Source organism: Alosa pseudoharengus, unplaced genomic scaffold (genome assembly GCF_046254945.1).
Source record: "Alosa pseudoharengus isolate Yale_2024_CS ecotype anadromous, Long Island Sound unplaced genomic scaffold, YU_APseudo_1.1 YU_APseudo_1.1_scf_16, whole genome shotgun sequence".
NCBI classification, from domain to species: domain Eukaryota; kingdom Metazoa; phylum Chordata; class Actinopteri; order Clupeiformes; family Clupeidae; genus Alosa; species Alosa pseudoharengus.
The window spans coordinates 11,743,203-11,770,308 of record NW_027468630.1 but is presented as its reverse complement, the minus strand read 5'-3'; the positions used below and the strand labels follow the sequence as shown (position 1 = coordinate 11,770,308).

General features: G+C 41.8%; 1 protein-coding gene across 1 annotated transcript; it reads left to right on the top strand.

Moving 5' to 3' along the window:
- Positions 1–984: 984 nt before the first annotated feature.
- On the top strand, positions 985–20,705 carry slc6a5 (solute carrier family 6 member 5). Its single transcript, XM_076287972.1, is given in 16 exon segments — positions 985–1,087; positions 1,386–1,873; positions 2,871–3,021; positions 3,645–3,776; positions 3,959–4,132; positions 4,938–5,094; positions 5,433–5,565; positions 6,471–6,605; positions 8,274–8,377; positions 10,188–10,312; positions 13,230–13,342; positions 14,573–14,704; positions 17,304–17,403; positions 18,409–18,509; positions 19,222–19,389; positions 20,547–20,705. Coding segments are annotated over 16 exon segments (2,475 nt in total).
- Positions 20,706–27,106: the final 6,401 nt, after the last annotated feature.

Sequence of the window (27,106 nt, the reverse complement as noted above, 5' to 3'; positions counted from 1 at the left end):
CTTTGCTTAGTCTAAACCTGCGCATCCTCCCAAACGAACGACAGATGAGGATCTATACATATTCCCGTGGGACAAGTTTATTAATCAGGCGCGAACGAATGCGTCCCAAACACGCAGGCTCGAGCTGGCGTGTGACACGAGCCAACGTCTTCGCTTGTTGCCCCTTTAAAAATCAGAATTCAAGGCCAATGATTTATCAAACTCCTATTATCAAGAAAATGTCACGCGAAGGGCACCTTGCTATGCACTGACGCAAACCCGATCTTTCCCACAGAGATATAGAAAGCTTTGCACTTAGCAGAGCCAAATTCAGTCTGCCGACAGTCTTTACAGCAGTTTTTTTCTGCCTTTGACTTGTATAGCCTACCTGCACTCTTCACAAATGGTAAGTAAGCTATGCAATTTAACCATTTCTTATAAATAGTTATGTTATGGTCTGAACATCAGCTCAGTCTCACATTATCTTTATTTGAGCGTTTGTTTTAAAGACAACTTTAGGTGTATGGAAGTAGCGAATTGCTGGTTAGAGTGAACTGTCCAGGGTGCTGAAATGGCGCTATCGTCTCATTTACAGTAGATTCTCGTGGACCAACTTTGCAGACTGCTTATTTTACACCCTGCTACTATTTAACAGGTTTTACATTATTTTGCTTTTTTCACAAGAATGGAATGGAATCTCCACCTTTTTGGCAACTTTTTATGCATCATCTCATGCTTGCTTTTATGCAAGATGTTTTTGTATCTTCTGTTTCGATTTGTAAATATACGAAACGATTGTGAAATGTGAATGGTTGTTTAAACACTCCCCTACGCTGTTATTTCACTTAATCGAAGTTAAATATACGCCAGCTGCACTTTTTCGTTAAAGGTATCAGCGCAATTACAATGCTTTCTATCCTCTTGGGCCGCACACATATAATTGCTCGTGTAATTTCCCATGTTTTCACCGAGCCTGCACTTCTCGGTGCAGTAATACTGGGACTGATGCCTGCCGCGGGGGAGAGAGTCTCGGCCGAGCCCGGCAGCTTGTCTATTGCCCATAAAATCAGGGGATGTGCCGCGTTGAATGACAGCGGGGAAATGAGGCGTAAAATTAAAGAATCTTTCTGTAATGGTAAACGCTAGGGCCAAACAGCGACCGATCGTGAGCTGAAAACCAAAAAACCGCAGCAAACACGCGGGAAGGGGTTTTAAACGTGAGGAGAAACAACGACTGTGAGACAAGAAAATTAAATTTGCTCAGTTATTGTTATGCTGATTCAGCACAGTAGGCTACACGAATGCAGCCTGTTTATGAATGACTTTTTAACACGTGATAATATTTATTCTCTGCATTATAAATGGTAGGCTATGTCATTTTGAAATGGTAGCCTATTAATTACTAGGTCTATTGTTTTAGGATTTCTCCGATCAAAAAGATATGTTGAGACAACCTGCGAACAGTCCCGCCGGTTTTGGCTCACCTCATCAGCCGGAAGGGGCGGTTGGAGTTACAACTAACAAGCCGGAGAATGGTCTACCTTCCGATACGCATTCGGCACCACCGCCGGTAAATGAACGGAAAACTTTCTGTCCAACAGAAAATAAACCTGGAGAAACGGATTCCAATAAAGTATATGGGACGTTTAAAAACGCGGCACCGGCGGTGCCTGTTAATTCTGCACTCCCCAAGGATTCTGCTGGTACCGCGCCTCAGACGGATGGTACAACCGTTTACGGAAAAGCTATGTCCGACGCAATGGCTAATCAAGGTGCCATGAGAAGCACAGTGGAGCAAAACAATGCCACTGGCAATTGGACAACTATGAGCCAGACCACCATCATACTGGGCACAGATGGCAATACGTCTGTTCTGCCTGGCACTGTATCCGGGGTAAGTTGTTGTAAATGAGCGTTTCATTGTAGGGAAAAAGTATTCAATCATGAGATGTTTTGATGCATGAATAGCCTATAGAAAGAAACGTCTGGGTCAGCGTTGTGTAAATAACCAAACGTTGCTATATTCTGCATTTGTAGGAGATTATAGCATTTGCATTGGGATGTGTCACCCTTCTGACTGGTTCTGCGCAGCCGTAATGAAGTTTCTCTGCGTTGTGCTATCTCAGCACATTTTGAAGTGTAGGACTATTGCACTATTTCTTTTCTGTTAAGATGTAGCTTAACATCATTTGACGTGACACGGATGTTTTACCTTTGCTGGGCTGTAATCGTGGAGGCTTTGTGCCTTGCGAATAATTTGGAAGATTTCTTTGTTATGGTTGTCACTTTCCCCCCACAGGAACACCTATGTTTGCCTAATGAGCAGTATAAATAAAGTGCTGCTTAGACAAAGGGGGGGGGGGCACAGTCATATCGAATAGTTAACAGTATGTGGAATGTAGGCTAGTATTGAATAGACCATATGCTAATGAAAATGTATGTAAGCCTAGAAATAAAAGTCTAGAACAACCGAAAATTACACCGTAAATTGCGGTTTTTGTTTGTCAAATTTGGTTTCATGCTGCCTCCAGTTGTCCCGAGAGCTGCAATGCTCTCGTCCAGGTGAAGGTTTGCGCTGAGTTCCTGGTTTTCCCCAGGGACTAGTTTCTGTTGGCCAGTTGTGCTGGAGGATAATGCATTACATAAGGCTGCAGCATCTCATTGACCAATTCTCACATGGCAGTCTTTTATGGCCGTTTCAGCCCACATTAGCAGTGATCTCTCACATATGAGCGCTGCGCTTCTATTAACCAACTTGGTCTTCGTATGTATTTGCTCTTCTTCTGCTGTGGATTAATTTTAGAAATAGGATGTGCTTAACAGCTTTGTAAGTTTATATACTGCAGACTTTGAGTAGAATCATGCCAAGTGAAATAAATTGTTTCCCGTAGGAGAATGACGATGATGACGAAAGTGGAGATGAGAATAAGGTCAGAGGGAACTGGACTAATAAATTGGATTTCATCCTGTCCATGGTTGGCTATGCAGTGGGCTTGGGGAATGTGTGGAGATTTCCCTACCTTGCCTTCCAGAATGGAGGAGGTAAGGGCAGCTAGCAGACAATTGTGCTTACAACGGCTTCTGGCTCAAACTGGAAGCCCACAAACTGTAAAATTGTACTGCATAAAACATGGCCCACATAAGTCAAATGCACCTTTTCGAGTAACTAAAATCATGAGTATAGAGCCCAGAACAACTTGTGAACACCTTGCCCATAACGAAAATGTATCATTTAGTGTGTTCTAGCATCAGGAATATGGTGAAAATTAGTTATATTGTTTCAGAATGCATTTTAATGCAAACGTTTTTTTACTGATTATTTTACTGATATAATTAGGGTATGTCATTTTTAAAATTCTATATACAAAATATTAGTAGTAGTAGTAGCCTATTATTGATGTTATTAATATTTCAGATAGGCTATTATTACCAAATACTATTTTAATGTTGGAATACAAGCCTATTCTTATTTGAATAACATAATATTTAAATCATAGTTTCGGGTATCATTTTGGATTTATTTCAGCAGTTATTTGTGCTGTGCCTTGACCATAGGCCCAGATATTGTATACACACATTTTCACAAACGAAGTTTCTCAGACTTAAATTCGGAGAGGTCCAGCGCACCATTGGGTTTTTGACAGTATATTTTTGTTCCTATGTAGGTGCTTTTTTGATACCATACCTGACAATGTTGGGCATCGCTGGAATTCCGATATTTTTAATGGAAGTTGTACTAGGTCAGTTTTCCAGCCAAGGCCCTGTGTCTGTATGGAAAGCCATCCCAGCGCTGCAAGGTAAACTGCGCCTTTGCCATGTCTCACAAGTTTGTTGCCCAGATGATGATTGTTTCAACTCCTGATTGGGTAAAAAATAAAACTGATGCACACCCAGTCTTTGAGTGTAATGATTAATGGTAGTGAACGTCTTTATCTGCTTAAGAGTAATGTACATATCTCGTTTTATTCATTTATTTTAGGTTGCGGGATTGCCATGTTGATAATATCTGTCTTGATAGCCATATACTATAATATTATAATGTGCTGGACACTGTACTACCTGTTCGCTTCGTTGAAGGGCTCACTACCCTGGGCTAACTGTAGGAATGATTGGAACACAATGGACTGTAAAGACAAAGACATGCTTCTCCTGGGTAAGGATGAGCGGCGCTTTTTTTCCCTTTTACTAATGCGCAATGCGCAACCCGTTGTCTCACCTCTGGGCTTTCAATAACCTTCTTAGGCTGACACACTGTAAACCTGCAGTATATCTGGCAGTGTTTTGTACAGACATTTTTAAGAGGTAAAACCCCTTTACAAATCCAAAGAAGCACAGTATTGTAAGATGTATGATGTTTGTTTTGATGCCATTGCCTTGTTAAACTGCATAGTTTACCTAATTGAAATGGGCATTATAGGGAATATTGCCAATTTTTTTTTTTATATAATAATTAGTTTTCCATTAACATATGGGTATAGGATAGGAGATAGTCCACCACGTTTAACCTAGGCTATACCCTATTGGCAAAATTGATATTTGGACTCAAAATATGCTTTGCTGTTTGTAATTATACATTTTCTATCGAAATTAATCGAAAAAACGTGTAATTTAAATAAGAAATCATCTGAAAACGCAGGACTTGGGCATTTTGTTTTAGTGAATTCAGCAGAAAAAATGCTTGCTTGACACATTTACTGTAAGACGGTCTTGCACTGCCGCAGTGTGTTTGATCGCCTCCCTCTGGCCATACTGGGTATTTCCGTGTGTAGCCTTCATAATTTAGTGCTTAGAAATGCGGCATTTCTTTCAGAGCACTGTCTGGAAACATTGAAAGCATATTTCTTTGATGCGTAGTTGTTTGTTTAGCATTTGCACGTTTCGTTTTTGTGAGGTTTTGTAATGGCTTGTCTGAGTTGAAAAAGACATTTTTCTTATCTGTGGATGTGCTATTGTGACAGATACGTGTATCCTTCGGGATAGGAACATAACATCTATAAAGAATTCCACGTTCTGCCTGTCTGCTAATGCCGCTGGCAACCTTACCAGACTTTTAAACATGACTTTGACATCAAATGAAACCAAAACATATGTTAGTCCCAGCGAGGAATACTTCAAGTAAGTGAATCAATTAAGTAAGTGGTTTATAAGTCACAACTGTTTAGTTGAACATGGCCTGGAGAGTTCTGATTTTCACTTTGCACAAGTATGCCTAGCCTACAACATGCATGATTCTATATGGTTTGCCAGCATTTTTCCATGAATCACGCAGGGAATTTACCCTTTAAGTAGCCTAAACCAAGTTGGCTGAGGCATTAATCTATAGGCCTACATGTAAAAAGTCAACTAATAACACACTCCTCTTTCAATTAAACATTTAAAATGTTTTGACTATCTACTATCTACCACTAATGTTGCTTTGCAAACTAGCCTAATTCTACTTTTTCTTTAATTAGATACAATGTGCTGCGCATTTCCAAAGGAATTGAATATCCGGGTGACATTCGCTGGCCTTTAGCCTTGTGCCTATTCATGGCCTGGGTCATTGTTTACGGATCTCTGGCTAAAGGAATTAAGTCATCCGGGAAGGTAAGTCAGTGTTTCCCATTTAAGAACACTTTAAATGTGACCTACTGATTAGCTGCTGACAGAATAACAGGGCTAGACTGGAGGTGCATTTAAAACATCCTGTACTTTGTTGCATTTAGGCGTCCTTTAGGAACACACACTTTAGGGTCTAGAGGAAATGTAGCCCGTAACACTGTATTTGATGAATGCACAAACTTGGTGGGTTTGGCCATTTGTACCACCAGCTGTGGTGAAGAGAGAAACTTTTGAACTGGAGTGGCAGAAAAGGTAGATGATGGCGCCATCTAGTGGATTGTTACATTCATTGCAGTCGTGATAGTCCCTTTTACAAAAGCAGGGCTGATAGATGCAGGCTAATGTAATCCCTGTAATTTGGAGAAAAACTCTACACTACTACTACTACTACTACTACTACTACTACTGCTGCTGCTGCTGCTACATGTATGTAGACTACTACAAAAAATATTTTTTAAAAAGCACATAGTGAAAATGTCAAATAATGTGCGTAGGATCCTCTTACTCTTCTTTGCTAAAATAAATGGGCGGAAAGTAGTAGACAAAAATGTAATTCTTTCTAGGCTTTTAATGATGATGGAATTTAAGGCATTATGATTAAACAGTGGTCCTCAGTATCACTGTCCAGTTTACACACTTTGTTTCAACACCTTTCATGTGTATGTATGGGTTCTCTAAATGGACAACAATAGAAACACATTAAACAGCATCAGTGTGAATCAGACAGACATAGCTGTTAGCTATTACCCTTCAGATATACGCCATAATAGTGTGTCTAGTCAGTGTCTTGTGTATTTCTACTGTACTTTCCACAACCAAATGGACTGACTTTACCATTAGTCCTGTTTCCCAGACACACACACACCCCATTGCCTCCTCTCTATGTGTAGGTGGTGTACTTCACTGCCACTTTCCCCTATGTGGTTCTGGTCATCCTCCTTTTCCGAGGGATCACTCTGCCCGGCGCGTTTGATGGAATCCTCTACTTCATCACGCCCAAGTGGGAGAAGCTCAACGATGCGAAGGTGAACGCTGCTGTTTGGAGATCCAATATTATGTTCCTCCCCCCAGAGTGTTCTGCTGTTTGGAGTTCCAATATGATGTTCCCCTCAGAGTGTTCTGCTGTTTGGAGATCCAATTTGATGTTCCCCTCAGAGTATTCTGCTGTTTGGAGATCCAATATTATGTTCTAGAGATACAGATGGACACTCTGGTGAAATTAATATAAGAAGCTTGTCATAAAATTAACGTTTTCCTACATACTATCATAAATCGCAAGGCTTAAAGTCCTCTGGGGCAGAATTCAAATGTGGGCTGGAACATTTAAGATTTCAAAAATGATATTTATATATAGAAATTAAAAAAAAAAATCTAATAAATTTGGGCACAAAAACTTTCCTTTGTTTAAACCCTGTAAACTGGCCTACACATCCTGCACGACACTAATGATCTACTTTGCATTGCAGCTCTGGGCATGGATAGGGTGCATCTCATTTCTTTATTTGTCCTCCCTTCCTCCCTCCCTTCCTCCATCCCTTCCTTCCTCCCTTCCTTCCTTCCTCCCTTCCTCCCTCCCTTCCTTTCTCCCTTCCTTTCTCCCTTCCTCCCTCCCTCCCTTCCTTCCTTCCCTCCTCCTGTCCTAACCCCTCCTCCTTTTAGTTCATTTTGTGAAGGAAACGAGGAAGGACTGTAAAGGAGGAGGAATCAAGGAGAGGCAGATATGAGAAATGAGATGCCTTGCTCACTCACTGCATCACTTTTAAGAGACGTCAATTACTGATGATGCGGCGAAGCATCACATCTTAGGCTGCAATAAACAGACCATTGTTACACACAAATTGCAGAGAATATTAACTTATACCAAAGCCTAAAAATATCATATGAACATGGAGTATTCACACTTATTCATCCTGGTAACGAGGTAGTGTTGATAGTTCTTGAGACATGATTGAATAGCCTACTTATTTAAATACAATGCGCGAACAAAACAGGCATCAACTTTTTTTTAAAGTTTGTATGGTAGTTCATGATAATTCCAGCATATCAAGATTTTCTTGGTCTATCTACTCATTTATTGTCGCTAATAAATCGCTACGAACTTGTTTGAAAGCGAAAGTTGACGGATGTGGGTGGGAACCTTTCACCTTGGCAGTTTGGACCCATGATCGCACAATTCCGACTGAAAACCCGCAAAAGATGCTTTTGTGTTTCCTTGTGTAGGGATGAGATCCACCTTTAGTGTGGGTGCTCTAGTGATGTGTCCTCCTCAGGGGGTCAGGATTTGGAGGGTTAGCTTTAGCCACTTAGCAGTGTAGTTGACCATACCGCCACTACTTTTAAATGTATGAACTGGCTTATATTGCGGAAGTGCTAAAGAGCCTTCTGTGCATAATTCCAATTAGCTGCCATATTACCAGTGGACATGAGTATGTTGTCTGTGTGGATTGGCAGTTTCCAAGCTGAGAGGAGCAGCCAATCAACATGAACGACATGACATCATTTGTGGCCATTTGTAACTTGGCATGTAATTGGCTTGTTTGTGAGAATAAGGCTGGAAGTGAGCACGTCAGAGGCCATTTTCAATCATTTAAAATTGTCATTGAAATGAACTGAGGCAGTACTTCCTCACTCTCACCCATGGTTCTCCTCATCCACTAGTTTCAGCTAACCAAGCTCCCTTGCACCCTCTGCAGGTGTGGAAGGATGCTGCAACCCAGATTTTCTTCTCGTTGTCTGCAGCCTGGGGTGGACTCATCACACTCTCCTCCTACAACAAGTTCCATAATAACTGCTACAGGTAGCTAAAGTCCTCACTAGACTACTCTCATTTCCTCTGTATTTTTGTATCTAAATACAATTATTGATTTGATTTAAATGTATTCATCTTAGATCAGGAAAGGCATATCAATGATTGCTGACTGTAATCTGGCTTATAAGGAAAGTACTGTAAAATATTAAACAACGTGTGTCCTTTATGTTCTGTTAATGTTTAATAGTAAATTGTATTTTATTACATCTATCTTTTAATGATAAGAACATCTGTCTGTGTGTGTGTGTGAGTGTGTCTGTGTGTTTGTCTGTTGTTTGCATATCTCTCTTGCTACGGGCACGAGTGAGTGAAATGCCAAGTTTGATGTTGTTTGGATAAGAAATGCAAAAGATATTGTTAAATATCGTTAAAAGAAGCACACATTGGCTTTTGCCGCTCTAGCCACTCCCCCTCTCACACAGCGCAACGCAGCGCAACGCAGCGCAGCACAGCACAGCACTGAGTCTGAGCCCATGGCACGCAGGTGCTGTGCACAGGCAGGCTAAGATGTTTGGACGATTATCATGTCTGACCTCAACAATATAAAGACTGCCTCTGGATGCGGTTTGCTTGCATAAAATTATGATGTGGATTTTGCAACACACCAACCCACACGGGTATGCAGTGACTTTTCAAAATGACGTAAAAATGATGTGTTCATAAACACTTCGAGTAGCCTTAACTCAAAACAGGTGTTAGGTCTACTGCTAGGCTTATGTCATTTTGATCTGTAAAATGCCGCCATGCTTAAATTCTGCTTACTGCACATTTATTATAATACAATATAATAATATTCAATATTCATTATTGAATGCTTAGCTGGAATGATATTTTTCCCTATCATCCTATTTTTTAAAACAAGGCCTACCTGGGGGCATGTAGTTGGGCTATGGTTCCTCTACAGGAATAGCATGTTTTGAACGGGCACTGCACTAGTTGTAATAAATCTTAAATCTTGAAAAATCTGAATGTATTGCTGCATGCTCTCAACCAAAGGATAAAGTATGATATGTCTATGCTGGGTAAATGGAGAAGGGTTCAGAAGTAAAGCAGAATACTGGGGAAAAGGCAATCTCTGTGGTTTCAGGGCAGGGCCAAGTGCTTGAAAATAAAGTGGGGTTTTATTTTACTAAATTACTTCAGGTAAAATGGTCTTTTGGTTATACATAGGTTATAAAGTAGATTTAGATTATTCATTCTTGGCATAAAAACCCTGACCCAGATAAAATCCCCTTTACCTGGATCACTACTTTTAGAAAAACAATACAAAATGCAAGATGGTTGAAATCTGTCTATGTTCATATACATCCAGTTCCTACCGTTCAGAGGGAAAATCAAGCAGCTCCAATTTCATGCTTGACTGTCTTTTAGTGAGTTTAGAAAACATTGAGCTCTTTAGTACACAAACACAAATACTGGCCTTACCTTTAATGCACAGTCGATACAATTTGTGAGTTTGATTCCTCATTGTTCCACTAGAGGACACTAGTTATCAATTGAATTAGAAATAACCTTGGCCCATTTTAAAACATCACAATCACCAGACACAGAAATATAGGACGCCACAGTTGTATGAGTTAATTTTATCTGTGTCACTTAGAGCTTTGCAATTCTAAAAATGGAGTATTTCTAAGCAGAGTTGCAAATGTTGCTTTCAATATTTTTGGAATAATTATCAAAGTCTTACTTGTTTAGTGTTTAATGTTCAGAGTGCATTTCAGCATGATCAACTTTACTGAGAGTACACCCATTCCCTAATAAGAATGTGATCTGGCATCCTTTCTCCTCTCCTCCACAGGGACACCATCATAGTGACCTGTACCAACAGCGCCACAAGTATATTTGCAGGCTTCGTCATCTTCTCGGTCATTGGCTTCATGGCCCACGAGCTGAAGGTGCCCATAGACAAGGTGGCTGATGAAGGTAAAGAACAGAGAATAGGGAATGTCTCTTTGCATCACAGTCCCCAGGTCACCTTCAGTAATGTTTACTTAGATAGTCTGCCTAGAGAGGCTTTACCCCTTTAACCCCTGCTACTTAACCATAACCACACATTGTTGTTAACAGATAGTTTTTAACCCCTGCTACTTAACCATAACCACACATTGTTGTTAACAGATAGTTTTTAACCCCATAACCACATGGCACGTTCTCAACACGCGGCACGTTCTCTTGAACACAGCGACACGGCACGTTCTCTTGAACACAGCGACACGGCACGTTCTCTTGAGCACAGCCACACGGCATGTTCTCTTGAACACAGGCACACACACGGCACGTTCTCTTGAACACAGGCACAAGGCACGTTGACTTGCACTGTGTTTATACCAGTACACACGGTACAACGTCATATTACAAGAGAGGCAGCAACTGCTATTTGGTTTGCATACTAACTACTAACTTGGATGTCACAACTACCCAGGGCTTAGGCATTTTTGGCATTACATCAAAACGGTTGCTTTAACATTAAAACTGTTGTTTTTACATCAAAACTGTTGCTTTTACATCAAAACTGTTGTTTTTACATGCTCACATTCGGTTGCTACTTCTGGGTCATTTTTGAATATTTTACAGTTTTTTCTGATTGCTTAAGCACATTTTTTGCAACTATTGGCTATTTTTACAAAACTCTACACACAAATAGGAAAACCTTTCACCCAATCAGCAAAACATTCTAGTTCTCTTGCAAAAGCCAACACACCTTGCTTAACTCTTCACACCTTCGTAAAAATTGTGTTTTCGTATCAAACAGCAAGCCATCACAATAATAAGCACACAATGTGCCAACTACACACTGATGGTATGAATAAAAAACACATCTGGCTTTTGCTTTCTCTGTGCACAAGGTAGACTATGTCAGTTTGAGGTCATACTTTTGTCATAGTTCTGTAAACATACAGGGATCCAAACTTCAAGTGTTGGTGTTTATTCATACACATCAAAACAAACACAAGTGTGTTTTTCCAAGTCAAAACACAAAATAGCAATTTCACTGAGACAAAAAAAATCAGTCTACATCGTGTCGTCTCGCTCAAAATTTCGTCTACATCACATGCAATGTCCTAGTCCAAGGCATCAGGGAAAATATATTCTGGAATGCCGTATCCAGGCCTGACATGACACTAACCCCACATGTAGACTGATTTCTTTGCCTGTAAAAGGGCTATTTCTTTCTCTTCTTATCCTTCCTCTTCCCCCTCCTCTGGGATTTCTTTCTATCCTATTTCTTTCTCTTCTTAGCCGTCCTCCTTGCTCCTCCTTGTCCTCTCCCTCTCACTTCTTCACCTCTGCATCCTCTTCCTCCTCTTCTTCCTCCTACTTCTTCACCTCCACGTCCTATTCTTCGGCCTCCTCTAATTCTTACTCTTCCCACTCTTCCTGCTCCCTCCATTGTACCCATTGTACATTACCTGTGGCTTATTTATAGTGCTTAGGCTGATTGCAAAGTGAACTAATTATCTAAAACAGTTTCACATGAGAAAGTGTCCCAGAAAGTTGGCAAAATAGTGTAAATAGTGTAAATAATGTGTATAGATTTGCTAGGTGTTGATCATTTGGAAATTGAGTGTAAAGCAGTTAGTTGTGTTTACAGTTCCGCAAAAAGAGTGCTGTGCAGTGGATTGTGCCTCCAGTTGTGCAAAATGTGTGTTACAAAATTGCAAACTGAGTGCAAAGCAGTGTTTGTGCTTTTAGTTTTGTGAACTCAGTGAGTGGTTTTGCTATAAGAATTAATAGTTTTAGAAATTGTGCTATAAGAATCACGGTTGTGTTTAAGCATTCAGAAAAAACTGTAAATGAAAATCACATCGCGCCTCTAAATAGATCCAAAGTAAATGCAGTTATTAACTCATTTAGTGCCAAAAACGTAATATTACGTTTTTCCTTCCCATGCGTTGAGTGCCAAAAACGTAATATTACGTTTTTAGTTTTTTTTTTTAAATTACGAAACTAGACACTCTAACACACCTTATATGTGATTTTGGGAACTCTGTGATGAATGGAAATTAAATATATGACGATCGAAAACTCATAAAAACGCACAATCTGGACATTTTCAGTTGCCGCTTTGGGTCGAATCAGTGACGCATGCATGTCAGCTCAAAATCAGGCCATTTTCGTGGGTCTATCACTAGGTGGCAGTCTCGCTAGGTCTCTTTACAGGCAACACTTCATATTTCATGAAAGACGTTATATCTCCATTTCTAGAAAAAAAACAGCGATTTTGATGAAAACTAGCCACTGTTTAGCTTGCGATTTCTCAGGAACAGAAGCGTGTAGAAATAGCTTAAAGTCTCACCTTTCGAACGAGCCATTGTATGTGTTCTTCGCTTTAACACAGAATATGCTGTGGCTGTACAAAAATCAACAATGGTCTAGATTGCTGGCACTCTAAGACAAAGCTTCCGAAAACAGCTTGGCATTCAATGAGTTAAAGGAACCATATGTAAAAAATGTATTTCAATGAATCATAAAATTGCCCTGATATGTTACTAGACATTAAGAAATCATGTTCATTTCAAATACTTATATCACTGACAACAGTAGTCCGGCCAGGATATTGACATTTAAAAAGTGAAGTTGCAGCCCTCAACTGATGTTGATGTTGTCATGTTGTGTTTTGGCCTGATGTGCCACCCTCCACCTATCTACTAATCACAAAGTCAGTAGTTTTTCGGCATCCGGTTGCCAGCTCTGCCAGTCAGAGGGGAGGGGAAGGGGATACACCGCTCTACAGTAACTGTGTAGTAAAGACGCGCGTGTGTGTGCGTGCGTGTGCGTGTGCGTGCGTGTGTGTGTGTGTGTGTGTGTGTGTGTGTGTGTGTTTTGTGACTCCCTCCAGGTCCTGGTATAGCCTTTGTGGTGTACCCAGAAGCCCTCACCAGACTGCCTCTGTCCCCATTCTGGGCCATCATCTTCTTTCTTATGCTGCTCACGCTGGGACTGGATACTATGGTAACTGCAGCCTCACGTGTGTGTTTCTGTGTTGTGTGTGCATATGTGTGTGTGCATATGTATGTGGGTATGTTTATGGTTATTCATGAACACACAGACACACACACACACACACACACACGAACACACATGCACACGGACACACATGCACACACACTTCAAGACTAATAGAAATGCCTGAAGGTATAGAAAGGAGGACAATGATACTATGTGAGGCTTAAACCGTGTCTTCTGATTGGCCGGTCTGTGAGCTCTGTGTTCTAGCTCTGGAGGGTTCTTTACTTGCGGCTGAAATCTCTCCGCTGCATGATCGCCTGACAGAGATGTCTGCTGTTGCATAGCAACCTGTTTCTCCCCTGTGCACAGCTCTATATCAAACAGGACTCTGTCATTTTGAGGAAAGATGACACTGAGTGATTTCACTGCAGAGAGTGTTAAAATATCAGGCTGCAGGGGGGAAAAAAATCAGGTAGAGGTAAAAATTACATCAAGATGAGTAAGTTCAGTGGGCTGTTTATGTGTGCTTGTGACTGTTTAAGGTTACACTTCAAACTCGCCACTGACGCGACAATCAGTTAAAACATTACTCTCATAGAAATGAATGGGTACCACCATCTTAATTGTCATGGAATTCTTTGCTTGTCACTGTCATGGATTTGATTGCTTTTCATAAATCAATTTAGTAAATTATTTCACTCTTACAGATATGCAAGACTACAGACTCTTTGTTTTACATAATTGGTGATTTCCTCTTCTCTCGTCTAAGATTCCACTATTTGGTATACAGTATGTAGACCGCAAAATCTGGTACCTTTTCATAGATGGAAAGGGCTAGTTTTATCCTGAGTGTCAAATGTGTGTGTGTGTGTCAGAGGTTGGGTTCATCTGAGAATAGTAATTACCCTCCTGCCTCTCGTTTCTGCCTCAACTACCAGCCAATCAGCACTCCTCGGTCTAATTAGTGTAATCTTTCGCCTCAGGTCCTGTGATTTTTCACCCAGTCTGGGGGAGGGATATGACACAGGCCACGAGCCCTTCCGCCCAGCAGCATACGCTCGTCTCAATGCACACTATCTTTAGCTCTCTCCTTCAACCTCTCTATTGTTGTTGGTAACAAGAACAAATTCTCTCTCTCTTTTTCTCTCTCTCTCTCTCTCTCTTTCTTTAGTCACACTTGCTCCTCCATCCATCCATCAGTTATACCTTTTCTGTCCTCCCTCTCCTCCCCAGTTTGCCACCATAGAGACCATCGTAACATCCGTGTCCGACGAGTTCCCCAAGTACCTGCGCAAGCACAAGCCTCTGTTCACGCTGGTGTGCTGCGTCTGCTTCTTCTTCCTGGGATTCCCCATGATAACAGAGGTAACATTCCCCATGATAACAAAGCTAATAGTAGCATTCCCCATGATAACAGAGGTAATATCCCCATGATAACAAAGCTAATAGTAACATTCCCCATGAAAACAGAGGTAACATTCCTCATGATAACAAAGCTAATAGTATGATAACAGAGGTAACATTTCCTATGATAACAAAGCTAATAGTAGCATTCCCCATGACAACAGAGGTAACATTCCCCATGATAACAAAATTAATAGTAACATTCCACATGATAACAGAGGTAACATTTCCTATGATAACAAAGCTAATAGTAACATTCCCCATGATAACAGAGGTAGCATTCCCCATGATAACAGAGGTAACAGTAGCATTCTCCATGATAACAGAGGTAACAGTAGCATGCCCCATGATAACAGAGGTAACAGTAGCATTCCCCATGATAACAGTGGGAACAGTAATGAAATCGGTAATTATTGCTAAAGCCACCAGGACTGCTGCCTCCACTGTCCACCATACCTCGACTGTAGCCAGGCCTAACCATGGAGCTCTGCACAGGGGCTAATCCAACAAGGGCAGGTCTACAGGCACTATTTCTTTCATCATTTAGTCAGGGACAACCTGACAAACAGAAAGGAAGCAAGACTGAGAGTATCAGGTGCCTTGGTTGTAAACCACTGTTGATGCATCAGGAGAATTGGGTGAAAAGGTTCTGAAGGAAAGAAAGAAAGGAAGGAAGGAATGAATGAAGAAAGGAAGAGCAAGAAGACAAAAGAGATGTAGAGGAAAAGTAAGTAATTCCAAGGGGGAAGAGAGTAAATGGGGACTGGCAGGTGCTGCTTCCCTTTGATGTTGTTAGCTAATGATGCCCAGGCTCGGACTGGTAATCTGTACAACCGGGCATTTAGGCCGGTCCACATGTGGGCCGGTGAGCTCCGGGATTTAAAAAAAAAAGTTATTTAGCCTATTTGCGGCCCGTCATGTAGGCCTAGGCCTATCCTATAAATGCAGTTGCATCCATTTGGCTTGGGGGGTGACAGGTCAATCATTTTGGCCTCTTCATGACAGGTCCAGTGTGTGTTACGATCGCACCCCCCTGCCCCACCCCTCAAGTGGATTTGTCCAAGCAGCCTCTCTAGTTCGAGTGCATGGTAGCCTAGGCTGTATAAGTGCCCTCCGCTGGCTGGTGTTCACATTATCGCAGTTTAACCGTAAAACAGCAATCAGAGGTCTAGTTTTATTCCATAAATATATTGTTTTTATAGACGCACGCGCTACCAAGAGCTTCCATTTACTGCACCATAGGCTACTGCGGTTCTGTCAACATAAAAAAAACTACGGGTAACCTACAATTTTCGCACAACTTGGTGGAAAAGTGTAGCACAGGTTAAAGAAAACCCATTCATTTTTGGAGCTGATCCTACTCAAAAGAAACTTCAAAGTATTTCCCATATTAGGCCTAGCCTTTTAGCTCACAACCACAGTGAAAGTGAAACTTGGAAAGTGGTCTCTCCCCCGAGTGTTACATTAGATGCACAATTAATCGCGAGTCGATGCAGGTAAAAATTAGGCTATCAACTGGTAGGTTAGTAACGAAGGTAGCCTAATTTTGCAAAATGTGATGACGGCACACAAACTAGGGCAAAAACATTTAGTATAGCCTACACTTACGGTGATAGCCTACAGTTAATGTGAATCGCGGACTATAATCAAAGTAAAGGAGAAGATTTGCACCAAATAAAGGCTGTGTTTTTGTTTCTACAACATGTTGGCACAAAACGTAATTTCTGTCAACTATGACGATGTCCATGTTCAGTAGCCTATATTTTTCATTTAGTCAAGCAGTGACATGTGGTTTAATGCATGGGGTAACATGACGTGAGACAGACAGAATATGAGCCTGTCTTTAGTAGCCTATCCCTGAATCCTGTCCCTCTCCATTTCAAATCACTTTAAAAAAAAACCTGTTATTGTGATTAGGTCCAAATCTAAATGTTTGGGTTCAGTTTATGAAGTGTTGCTACAGCATAATACTGTGTGTTTGTTATTTATGTGGGGAATCAGGGGGGGATTTTTTTTTTTGGGGGGGGGGTCCAGTCGGTCCAGTGGTGGGCCGGTCCAGGAGAAAATTGCCAGGGCCGAATTTTGCTCCCAATCCGACCATGATGATGCCCATTAATCAGACTCAAAGGCTACTGTGACAGATGCATTCATGTGACTCTATGTAACCCGCCAAGCTCAGTCAGCCTCCTGGGAATGAACAGAGTCCCGCTAGAACGCCACCGAGAACAAACAAGCATCATTGCAATCACAGCTCAGAGAGCCTGGTGCCATGGGGTCGGAAGATCAATTACAAATCAGGCATTTATTCCACTATTGTTCTACACAGAGTACAATAGGTGACTAATGTCACTTTCCTTTAGGGGGCAACCCTGATGCTGTGACATTTTAAATGAATGGAAAGAAGTTGCACACTAAGTAGGTCAGTGATACAGGGAGATGCTCACTGTTTTTTATCTCCCTTTTTCTCTCCCCCTCTCTCTCTCTCTCCCTCTCTCTCTATCTGTGTGTGTGTGTGTGTGTGTGTGCGCACGTGTGTACGTGTGTGTGTGTGTTTTCACAGAGTGGAATGTATATGCTGCAGCTAGTGGACACCTTTGCTGCCTCTTACTCTCTGGTCATCATTGCCATATGTGAGCTGCTTGGGATTTCATACTTATACGGTGAGTCCGTGAGAATAAACCATGTGTTTGCCCTGACCCTGATGATAGTTTTTTCCCCCTGTATCTCCCCCAGATTGTACTGCATTCTATCAATAAATAAAAACATGTTCTGTGTGAGCACAGGTAGGAAATGAAATGGTAATGCAGAAGGAATTGCATTTTCAGTTAAGAAAATGAGGCTTTTCGTACCACAGATAGTGACTGTGATGAAAGGGGTATCAGTGAAATGTACACAGCACATAGAGTTGCTCTAAGTAATCACCTTAGGCCTACTTTAGAGCCTGAATATGTAAAACAAGCATCACTGATCACCTTAGGCCTACTTTAGAGCCTAAATATGTAAAACAAGCATCACTGATCACCTTAGGCCTACTTTAGAGCCTAAATATGTAAAACAAGCATCAGTCTTTACTCTAAATGTTTGACATTAGCACTACCCCAGATACATGTATGTTACCAAACATTTCTGTGTTATGTGTCTTATCAAATGTTCATTTTGAAGGCTCACCGTTCAGCCCGTTTGGAGCCTCATGTCATACTAAAAGGGTTTAAATATAAAATCATCCACATCTGTGAATGAACTAATTATCTGCGCATGCTCTATAAAGTGAAACAGATGAAAAAAATATATAAGCCATTGAAATATGCTGCTGTGAGTATTTTTATATCAGTCGCCACTAGGTGTCTCTGTTATCATTCCAGTCACTGAGCGTGCTGTTCCCTGCTGAGACAAGCTCCAAGTACTTTTGTTATTGACTGTGTTTTTGCGGCAGTAAGAAACATGCATTTTGCCATCATTGTCATACAAGTTATTGTTGCCACATCTTGGCCTGTGTTTCATTTCCACAGACATTCTTTTCTGTCTCCCTCAAATAAAATAAACTGGGTCACCTTTTCCACTTCACTTTATTATTTCTTTTTGTTGGAACTCTTCTGAATGGAGTCAAATTGTTGTCTGATGGCACCTCTTTGCTGTTCTATACACCAGTCCTATTTCTGTTGCAGGCTTACAGAGGTTCTGTGAAGACATTGAAATGATGATTGGGTTCCAGCCAAACAAGTTTTGGAGGATCTGCTGGGCTTTTGTCACTCCAACCATTCTGACAGTAGGTCCAATCCATATGTAATGGGCCCTAACCACAGCACACACAATCAGGTTCCATTTCCTGCCAGTCTGTGGAGTCCAAATCTACAGCACAATGAGGGACCACCTGTGAGAAGCGTTTACTCCAAAAGAAAACAACCCTTACTTGAAGTGAAATTGTTTAAGGGAAATGGTTAATGGTTGCTGCAGAAAGCCCAGGTGCTGGAGGACAGTTTTTCCTGTTGCACTCCAAAAAGACAGCAGACACATTTAAGACCCTCCATGTGTGTGTCATGCACACACACACACACACACACACACACACACACACACACACACACACACACACACACACACATTACTGACACACACATATGTCAAGTGGTAGTCACGTGTCCTCCTCAGCTCTGTGACATACGTTGAGTGTCTGTATGGAGGCAGGCTCCTTAATGATGAGTAGCCGGTAACAAATGACCTGTGGAGTTCGGCAGGACACCCCCATGCATCAGTCCTATCTCCCCTGGCTCACTGGTCAATCCAGCCTCCACCCCCTCTCACCCCCTACCCTCTCTACTCTCTCCCAGGGGGCTCAATAAATCCGGGGGGGGGGGGGGGCACACTTGTGATGCATATCATGTTAATGTCGCTATCCGTGTCCTCTCCTTACTCTCTCTCTCTCTCTCTCTCTCTCTCTCTTTCTTTCTCTCCCTCTCTCTCTCTTACTCCTCTCCCAGTTCATCCTGGGAATCAGCCTGTTCCAGTGGAAGGGGATGACTTATGAGGACTACAAATACCCCCCCTGGTCCATGGTGATGGGCTGGCTCATGGTCATCTGTTCTGTGATCTGGATCCCCATCATGTTCGCCATTAAAATGCACCTGGCCCCCGGATCCTTCAGTGAGGTAGGGCACGACGGACAGACGGAATTCTTGCTGTTATGTTTTCTCTTTCACTTTCATTTGCCTTTATCTTTTAGATTTCTCATTCTCTTCTCTTCCATTGGGAGGGCCTTGTCCCTTATCTTCATCTGTACTTGGTAATATCTCTTATGCTTTTCCGAATGTTTATTTAAAGGACAAATTACTTTCCATACGAAAAGTGCTGTACAAATAAGCTTTGCCTGCCTACTAATGTATCCCATCAGAGATAAGCGAGATTGAAACATTGAAAGGAATGCACAGGGATGAGTTAAACTGGGCCTCTGGCCAGAGACTTGAGCCACCATTCGTAAATGGAGTGCCGTATAATGTTTTTAGGTTATGAGGAAACTAGGCCAGGGTGCTGCTCTATCATTAACTACTGTGAGACTAACCTGGAATGATGAACAGGGGTGTGTAGATGTCTGCGGAATGAAGTAATGGCCAGCTGATGCAAAATGGAAGACCTCCTCCATACTGAAAACTAGTGTTGAGAGAAAATGCCCTTTACAATAAACTATTTATAGATTCAGGCAGCTAAACAGCGCAGTGAACTAGGCTCGTTGTTGGAGCAGCTCAGGAAAGCAAGTGTTCTCTTGTCTCCCATTCTAACTTTAATGCTACTGATGGGAGAGATCATTATCTTACAGTAGAGAACAATACACCACACCACCATGATTACTAATGCTCACGCCAAGCACAAAGAAGTCGTCAGTATGGAAAAAAAAGCATGCGTGACCAAAGATATCTGATTGTTTTCAACGACGGTTTACTGTGGGATTGTAATGTGCCTCAAAGCTTGATGTGCAGTTAGCCTGTAATAGCTCTGCTACTCTTCGTATTGCACTCTGGCTCTGCAACAGTCTATCCAGCAAACCGAGGCAAAGCTGCAGTGTGATCAAACTCATGCTGTATGCGTATCCATTTCTACCATTGACACATTCTGAAACAGCTCTATTTATCTCCATTGAGTGCCTGCATGCTTCATCCCTTTATTCTATATGTGTCCTATACATTCTATTCTATATGTAGTATGTTCTATATAAAAGGAAGTGTATGAAGCGTGTTGTTAGTTAGCTGCTGATTGGTGTTGGTTGGTACTGGTTGTGATAGAGGTCATCTCTCCCTCTCTCCGCCCACAGAGATTGAAGCTGGTGTGCTCTCCGCAGCCCGACTGGGGCCCCTTCCTGCTCAAGCACCGCGGTGAGCGCTACAAGAACATGATCGACCCACTGGGCACCAACTCCCTGGGCCTCAAGCTCCCTCCCAAGGACCTCCAGATGTCCACCCAGTACCAGTAACGCCGAAACCCCCCCCCCTCCCCACCAGCCACCCTCCCCCCTGCTGCGCTCCATTTGGGATTATGGGTGAGAGCTAGATAGCCCACACCCCATTTTCTCTCCCCCTCTCTCGTAACCATTAATTCCCCCCCCCCCCGAAGAGCCCCCTCACTCCCCTCCGGTGTGGAGCGCCTCGGCCTCCCTTTACACAGGCACAATGATCACACCAGAGTCCTCTAACAGGCAGGGCTGTTTCTCACCGAGGCAATATGAGCCATCACCAGAGGTGGCAGCTGAGACTGCACACCCAATATTCGGCTGCAGAGACAGTCAGCTGCCGAGTTTTTGTCTGTTTTTGTTTGTTGTTTTTTGTGTGTATGTGTGTGTGTTTTTATTGTCTTCTTTTGTCTGTGCATGAGTGATAAGGAAACCGCCCACTGATACATTGTCAAACTGAACGCTGACAGACAGGCAAGTGGTGGTGTTTATCCCATGCCAAACAGATGGGGAGATTCGATAGTATTCCACCTCGGATTTGGCAAATATAGATCCAGTAGACACAGAGTATGCAGTTAATACTGGTTTATTTTTATGGCAAACATTAGCTATGTACCTATATCATATCCTCTGATATATATAACGTGCCTCTGGACTCCTCCTATACATATGCTATATTGCATAGTGCTAATTGTTTTTCTATAGTATCTCTCTTCCTTGTTGGAGAAATGGGTACGTTTCTCTCTGTCTGCCAGGGGTAATATGCTGTGTTCTGTCTCTCTCTACTTGTTTATGAGCTATCAGAGAAAAAAAGCACACTGTTAGCATAGCAAGCACTAGCGCTAGCGTTGATCCATTCTTTAAGGCAAATACATGCACAGGTGACCATACAATGTTGTAGGCAGAGTTTTAAATGTTTAAAGTAATTATCTGTAGCCAAGTAGCATTTGTGCATTAATGTATACACAGAAGTTATTGCTTAAAAATATATACTGTGATCTCATCATCCAATCTATCAATTCCTGATATGCGCAGCTTGAAATCAGAAAAAAATAACTATATATATATATATATATGTATATGAGTGATGTGAGATATGTATGACAAACCATTTTTCTTGTCAGCTGTTATAGCTGTTTCTTGGAAAGTGTAGACTTTTAAAAAAAAGAGTTATGTGTGTTGACGTAGTGTGTGCTAGTGATGTTGAATCCCAGCCATGTAATGAGCAGTTGCTAAAGGTTAGTTGAGTAGAGTAGAATAGAATTAGGTATTAGAATCAATTTAGTTTTGTCTGAAATCCTGTGGTAGAGGTATGGGGACCACTTCTCCACTTGAACTCTTCGTCTCTTGTAATATGTATCTTCATGCAACAGGGTCTCAGGTATACTTGATTTAATTGGCCTTATTTTCATAGTTGTACAATAGACATCAATATTTGGGAACCTGGTTGTGCCTACAGGTCCTCTTAAATCTGAAGAGTCAAACCACAAAAAAGCTGAGATCTGAGATGTAACTATGAATCTATGTAATGTCTGTGTGTATCTGAAAATATCACCCAAATATGTTATTTGTTTAGACAAAAGATATCAGTAATGGTTGTCTATATATATAGCAAAGCTCCTTACCCTTTAATCTTTTAAAACTGGTGGGAAGATGGTTTCAAAGCATTCAGAAATCTTACAGTATGCACCAGAAGACTATATATGGGAGTTGCAATAACTGCTCAGTTTCTGGTTGTTGTGGTTGTGGTTGTGATTACTGTGAACAAAAGGAATGCTCTCTCTGTCTGTTTGGCCTTGGGCATTTGTGGTCGGTCTCTGGTCTGTGAGCTGACATCATCCCACACCAATCACAGGGAGCATCCCCTCCATTCCGAAGCAATCTGAATGATTTGTTTAAACAGCAGACAAGGCAAATGAGCTTTCCCTCACAAAACGTAAACAGGTCTTGATTAAAATGGCCCACTGTTGATTCATGGGACCCTGCGTCCTGGAGGCATGTGCCTGCCGAACGGGGCTGCGGAGTTAATTGGGAGTCTGCAGATGCAATGTGAGCAATATGGCAGCCGTAACAGGGAGATTTACAGGCCTGCTCCAGCCCAAGCATGCGCTTTCATAGGCGTGAAATGAAGTACAACACACAAGCGCGTTCCTCTAATCACGGGTTAAGGGTGTGGTAACATGCGCACGAATCTTGATGGACAAGAGTGGGAAAAAAACGGCTTTGTTATATGCTCAAATGTTGCTTTTCCAAGTGACGTTAAGTCCTCTCTTTCTCTGTGTGTTGTTTGTTTGTCTGTATATGAATGTGTGTGTGTGTGTGTGTGTGCGTGTGCGTGCGTGTGCGTGTGTGTGTGTGTGTGTGTGTGTGTGTGTGTGTGTGTGTGTGTGTGTCTGTGTGTGTGTGTTTGTATGTCTGTGTCTGTGTCTGTCTGTGTGTGTATGTGTGTGTGTCTGTTTAAGTGTAGACGTAACTAACTGATTTCATCAATACTTAACCACCAGCCAACCAGCTCTCTGCATGGTCAGATGCAGTTCGGTGCGTTGGGGGGGAAAAAAGGATGGAAGCTGTAATGTATCTGTGCAATGAAAGTTCTCAGTGTGTCTGAGAACTGTTCCTTATATAGTACAGTATTACTTATTTAAATGGTTGCCTTTCAGACCACCCTTGTGGATCTGACCTGAAAAAAAAGTCTCTGACAGATGCCAGAGGGCTGTATGACTGAAGCAGCAATTCAGCTTCGTTACTAATTCATCAGTCTTCGAAAAACACCAGTGCGTTCCAGCGCTGCTCCAGTTGTTCCACTGCAGCTGGTTACACTGGGACCTGATCAACCTGAAACCCATACCTGAAAAACAGTTTACCAAGGTCAGCTCTTAAGGATTGTGTTGACGGCGTCGGCCAACGGTTTAAAAGTTCCCCATAGGTGCTGGTTGGAATGTGTTCATCCGTCCTTGTGTTACTGTAGTTAGTAGTTAGGGCCTATTCAGTGATGCTAATCAGTTACTCGGAGCAAAATAGTTATCTGGCTTGCATGCGCTGTTTGTGTTGCTGTGTTCCTTTGTCCATGTGTGGTTGTCCCCCCGCGTTGCCCCCACCTCACCGCCCCCTGCATGTGTGCTCTCACCTGCCGCTTGAGTTAAGCCTTGCGTCACCTTCGCCCATGAACGACTGAGGGGGTGAGAGCATAATCCAATTTTTCCCCTCACAGCGATGAGCGAAAGTCATCACTTTTATGCCTACGGGACAACACTGGGCAGTAGGTAACCAAAGAAGGAGAATGTCTCGAAGGGTTCTAATGGAAGATGAATAAGAATGAAAATATAACAAATAGGTTATTTAGGAGACTGAGATACTGCCATCCATGTTCCATTTTAGTGGTCATTAATCTTTGCCAATACGTTACAACACATCTTCAGGTAACCATTGGCCTTATAGATGTCCTCTGATATTAGACTATTGTATGTATTTCAAACATAAAGATACAGAGTAGCTTATAGTCTGTCATATATATCAAATCTCAAATGTAATGTATGTTGTGTCTTTTGGCACTTTATGTAGGACCTATCACTGCATAGGTTAAATTTCTAATTACTTGGGTAATGTCATATATTTCTGTGTTCGATGTGAGGTACGTCTGCCTATGGATACAGACTCGTACCTCCAACAGACCATGACATTCTTTGGTTTTAAAATAGAGTATAAATATATAATGAAAAAAGTTTTAAATGATGTGCCAGAAAAATAAAGTTATCATATATGTGAAATGCATAGTTTATTTTAAATGTCATTAATTATTGAGGCCCTACCTCAGATTTTCTATTTATGTATAGAGATGCAATTAAAGTATAGTATCTTTGCCAATAATATAATAATACCATAATTACCATGAAATGTATAACCTCTAAATCAATAAATAAATAAATGTCAATGTTTTCAACTTAAATTGTGTTGTGGTATTCTTGAATGCTTATTTGATTGTTCACTATCACACCGACCTGATCATAATTCAGCACAGTATGCAGTAAAGAAGATTTCTTTTAGATTTCAGTGCACACTGGAGTCCAAGGAGCAGGAAACACTCCTTCAGAATGGCCAAAGAATGTTTATTCCCACACTATCTGAAACTTCAGAAGGCAGGTAAGGTGAAGCCCAACTCTGACTGAATATAACAACAAACCGTTATGAAAAATGTACTCTTACAAAACGGTTCAACAAATATTTGTCTTTTTCTTTATAAATCTTTATGTGAACTTTTTCACCTACTGCATCATAGAAACCATGCCAAACCATGTCATAGTTTTTACATCTGATTCACTGTTCTCATGTTTACACCACTAGTGTTTGTACGTACTGTCATTGTTAACATCTCATCATGTTCATAGATGATCAAATGTTCTGCAACATACACCTCCAATAAAACTGAGCCGAGTCTCTTCCTCTCTGGACAGGTATATCACGGGAAGGTGTATTTGCACTGCTCAGGTTTGTTACATGTCAACAGGATTATATTTCTTCAGAAGCAGTTCCTGAGCTGAGAGTGCCACTGCAGCGATGGTTTATCAACTCCTCATTATGCAGAGTGCTTTTCTCTAGGCGCTGGGGGAGCAGAAGGAGTTGTTTGTCAAGAGATGGGGAACATCTGGAATGCCAATGATTTTAATGATTCACTCCCAGTCTACAAGATCATTCAGGCAGAGCCTATGTATCATTAGACAACTTTGTTTTCTTTCGTTTGCCATGCTGGATGCTGCGTAGATAGCAAGCCTACAGCGCTATAGTTCCATCTGAGAAGATGACAGCCTTGCCCCGGCCGTGAACCACCTTCTGAAGTTCATTTTAACGCAGGCCACAGAGCAGCATCCGCAACGAGTTTAGGATTCGGCTTTCATGTTGATCTGCCTTCTTCCGGTCTTGGTGAGTGAACGTGGAGTGGCCACTGCTTGGCAACCTAAGCACGTTCTTCCTGCCCAACCCCTGGACCACACCATGTGTGTTTGTTGTCAGTATGCTCTTAACAAGAGCATCGGTCATCGCTGATGCCCTCACACTGTAGTGCTCTCTGACCTTTGCTAGGAAGACTCAAGACTGTCTGTGAAATCATCACCTTGAATGGAGGATGGAATAGACGATGCCAATTCAGGACAGGGCAGGCATTGTTGTTTGAGGTGAAAAACTTTTGGACAAATGATTTTATTCTCTCTTTCAGTAAAAAAAAGTTAAGATCTGTATTCATCTAAACAAATTAAAAGAACATTTTCTTCAATTCAATAAAAGCCCACACAGAAGTAATTGAATTGCTTTATAGGCTCATCAGGTAGATTGTCTCGAACACCCAAAATACATATGCTCAACCTAATGGTAGCTGTAGTATTACAAGTGTGTTTTTTAATGTGTGATAAATGAAATTGGTATTCCGCTCTGCTCGGCAGAGATAGAGTGGTGGGGGGAATTGGAGGAGGGAGATGAGGGCCAGACAGACTCAGTGCTCGTGGCTTCCCTCCGGAGAGGAATCTCCCTTTGATCTGGGCATCGAGGAGGAGTGAAAGCCTCTGCATCATTGCTGGCTCCTGGAGTTTCTGCAATACCAGATACCAGTTACTGCAGTTCAACTCTCATTTTAGCACAGGGCCGACCAACACACAAGGTGTCGAATGTGTTTTATATATATATATATATATATATATATATATATATATATATATATATATATATATGCACACACACACACACACGGTATATATTGCTGAAGTCTGGCTAAATGGATTTTTCAAAGCTCCCATCCGATTTGACCATCTGGTCATTAACTAGTGTTGTCATCTGTAAATAAGTACTTTGACTGAATGCTAATGCTTTGGGAACAGCTGGTTTCGATGGCATGCTTTATAACAATGTAAGCCTAAAAACTCTCTCCACTGGCCCATAATAATGATAGCCTTCCTCTGTGTTGCGCCTCAGCAGTTGATCATAATATGTGATATTAAAGTGCCATTAGCTGAGCCTTACCTGTGAGCGATGATATGCCATGGTGATGGGACAAGCTGTGTCCCCTCCCCTCAAGACTGTCACTAACTGCCATTTTCAGCCTGTCTGTCCTACTGTATGTGGCACACTGAAGAAAGCACTAGCCAACTGTCATCCACGGCACCACTGCACCTTCTCCTGCGTCTACCGAGGCAACAGAGGATCCCTGTCAATGGAGACAGGTCCATACAACTCTTACGTGCCCCTGGAAACACTGCAGACTGTAATGCAATTCTCTCTCTCTCTCTCTCTCTCTCTCTCTCTCTCTCTCTCTCTCTCTCTCTCTCTCTCTCTCTCTCTCTCTCTCTCTCTCTCTATTGCGTCCTGTCTCTTGATTGGCTCTAGTTCTTTACCGCATGTACCGGTATGTGTGTTTATGAAAACATAGTTATATGTCTGTA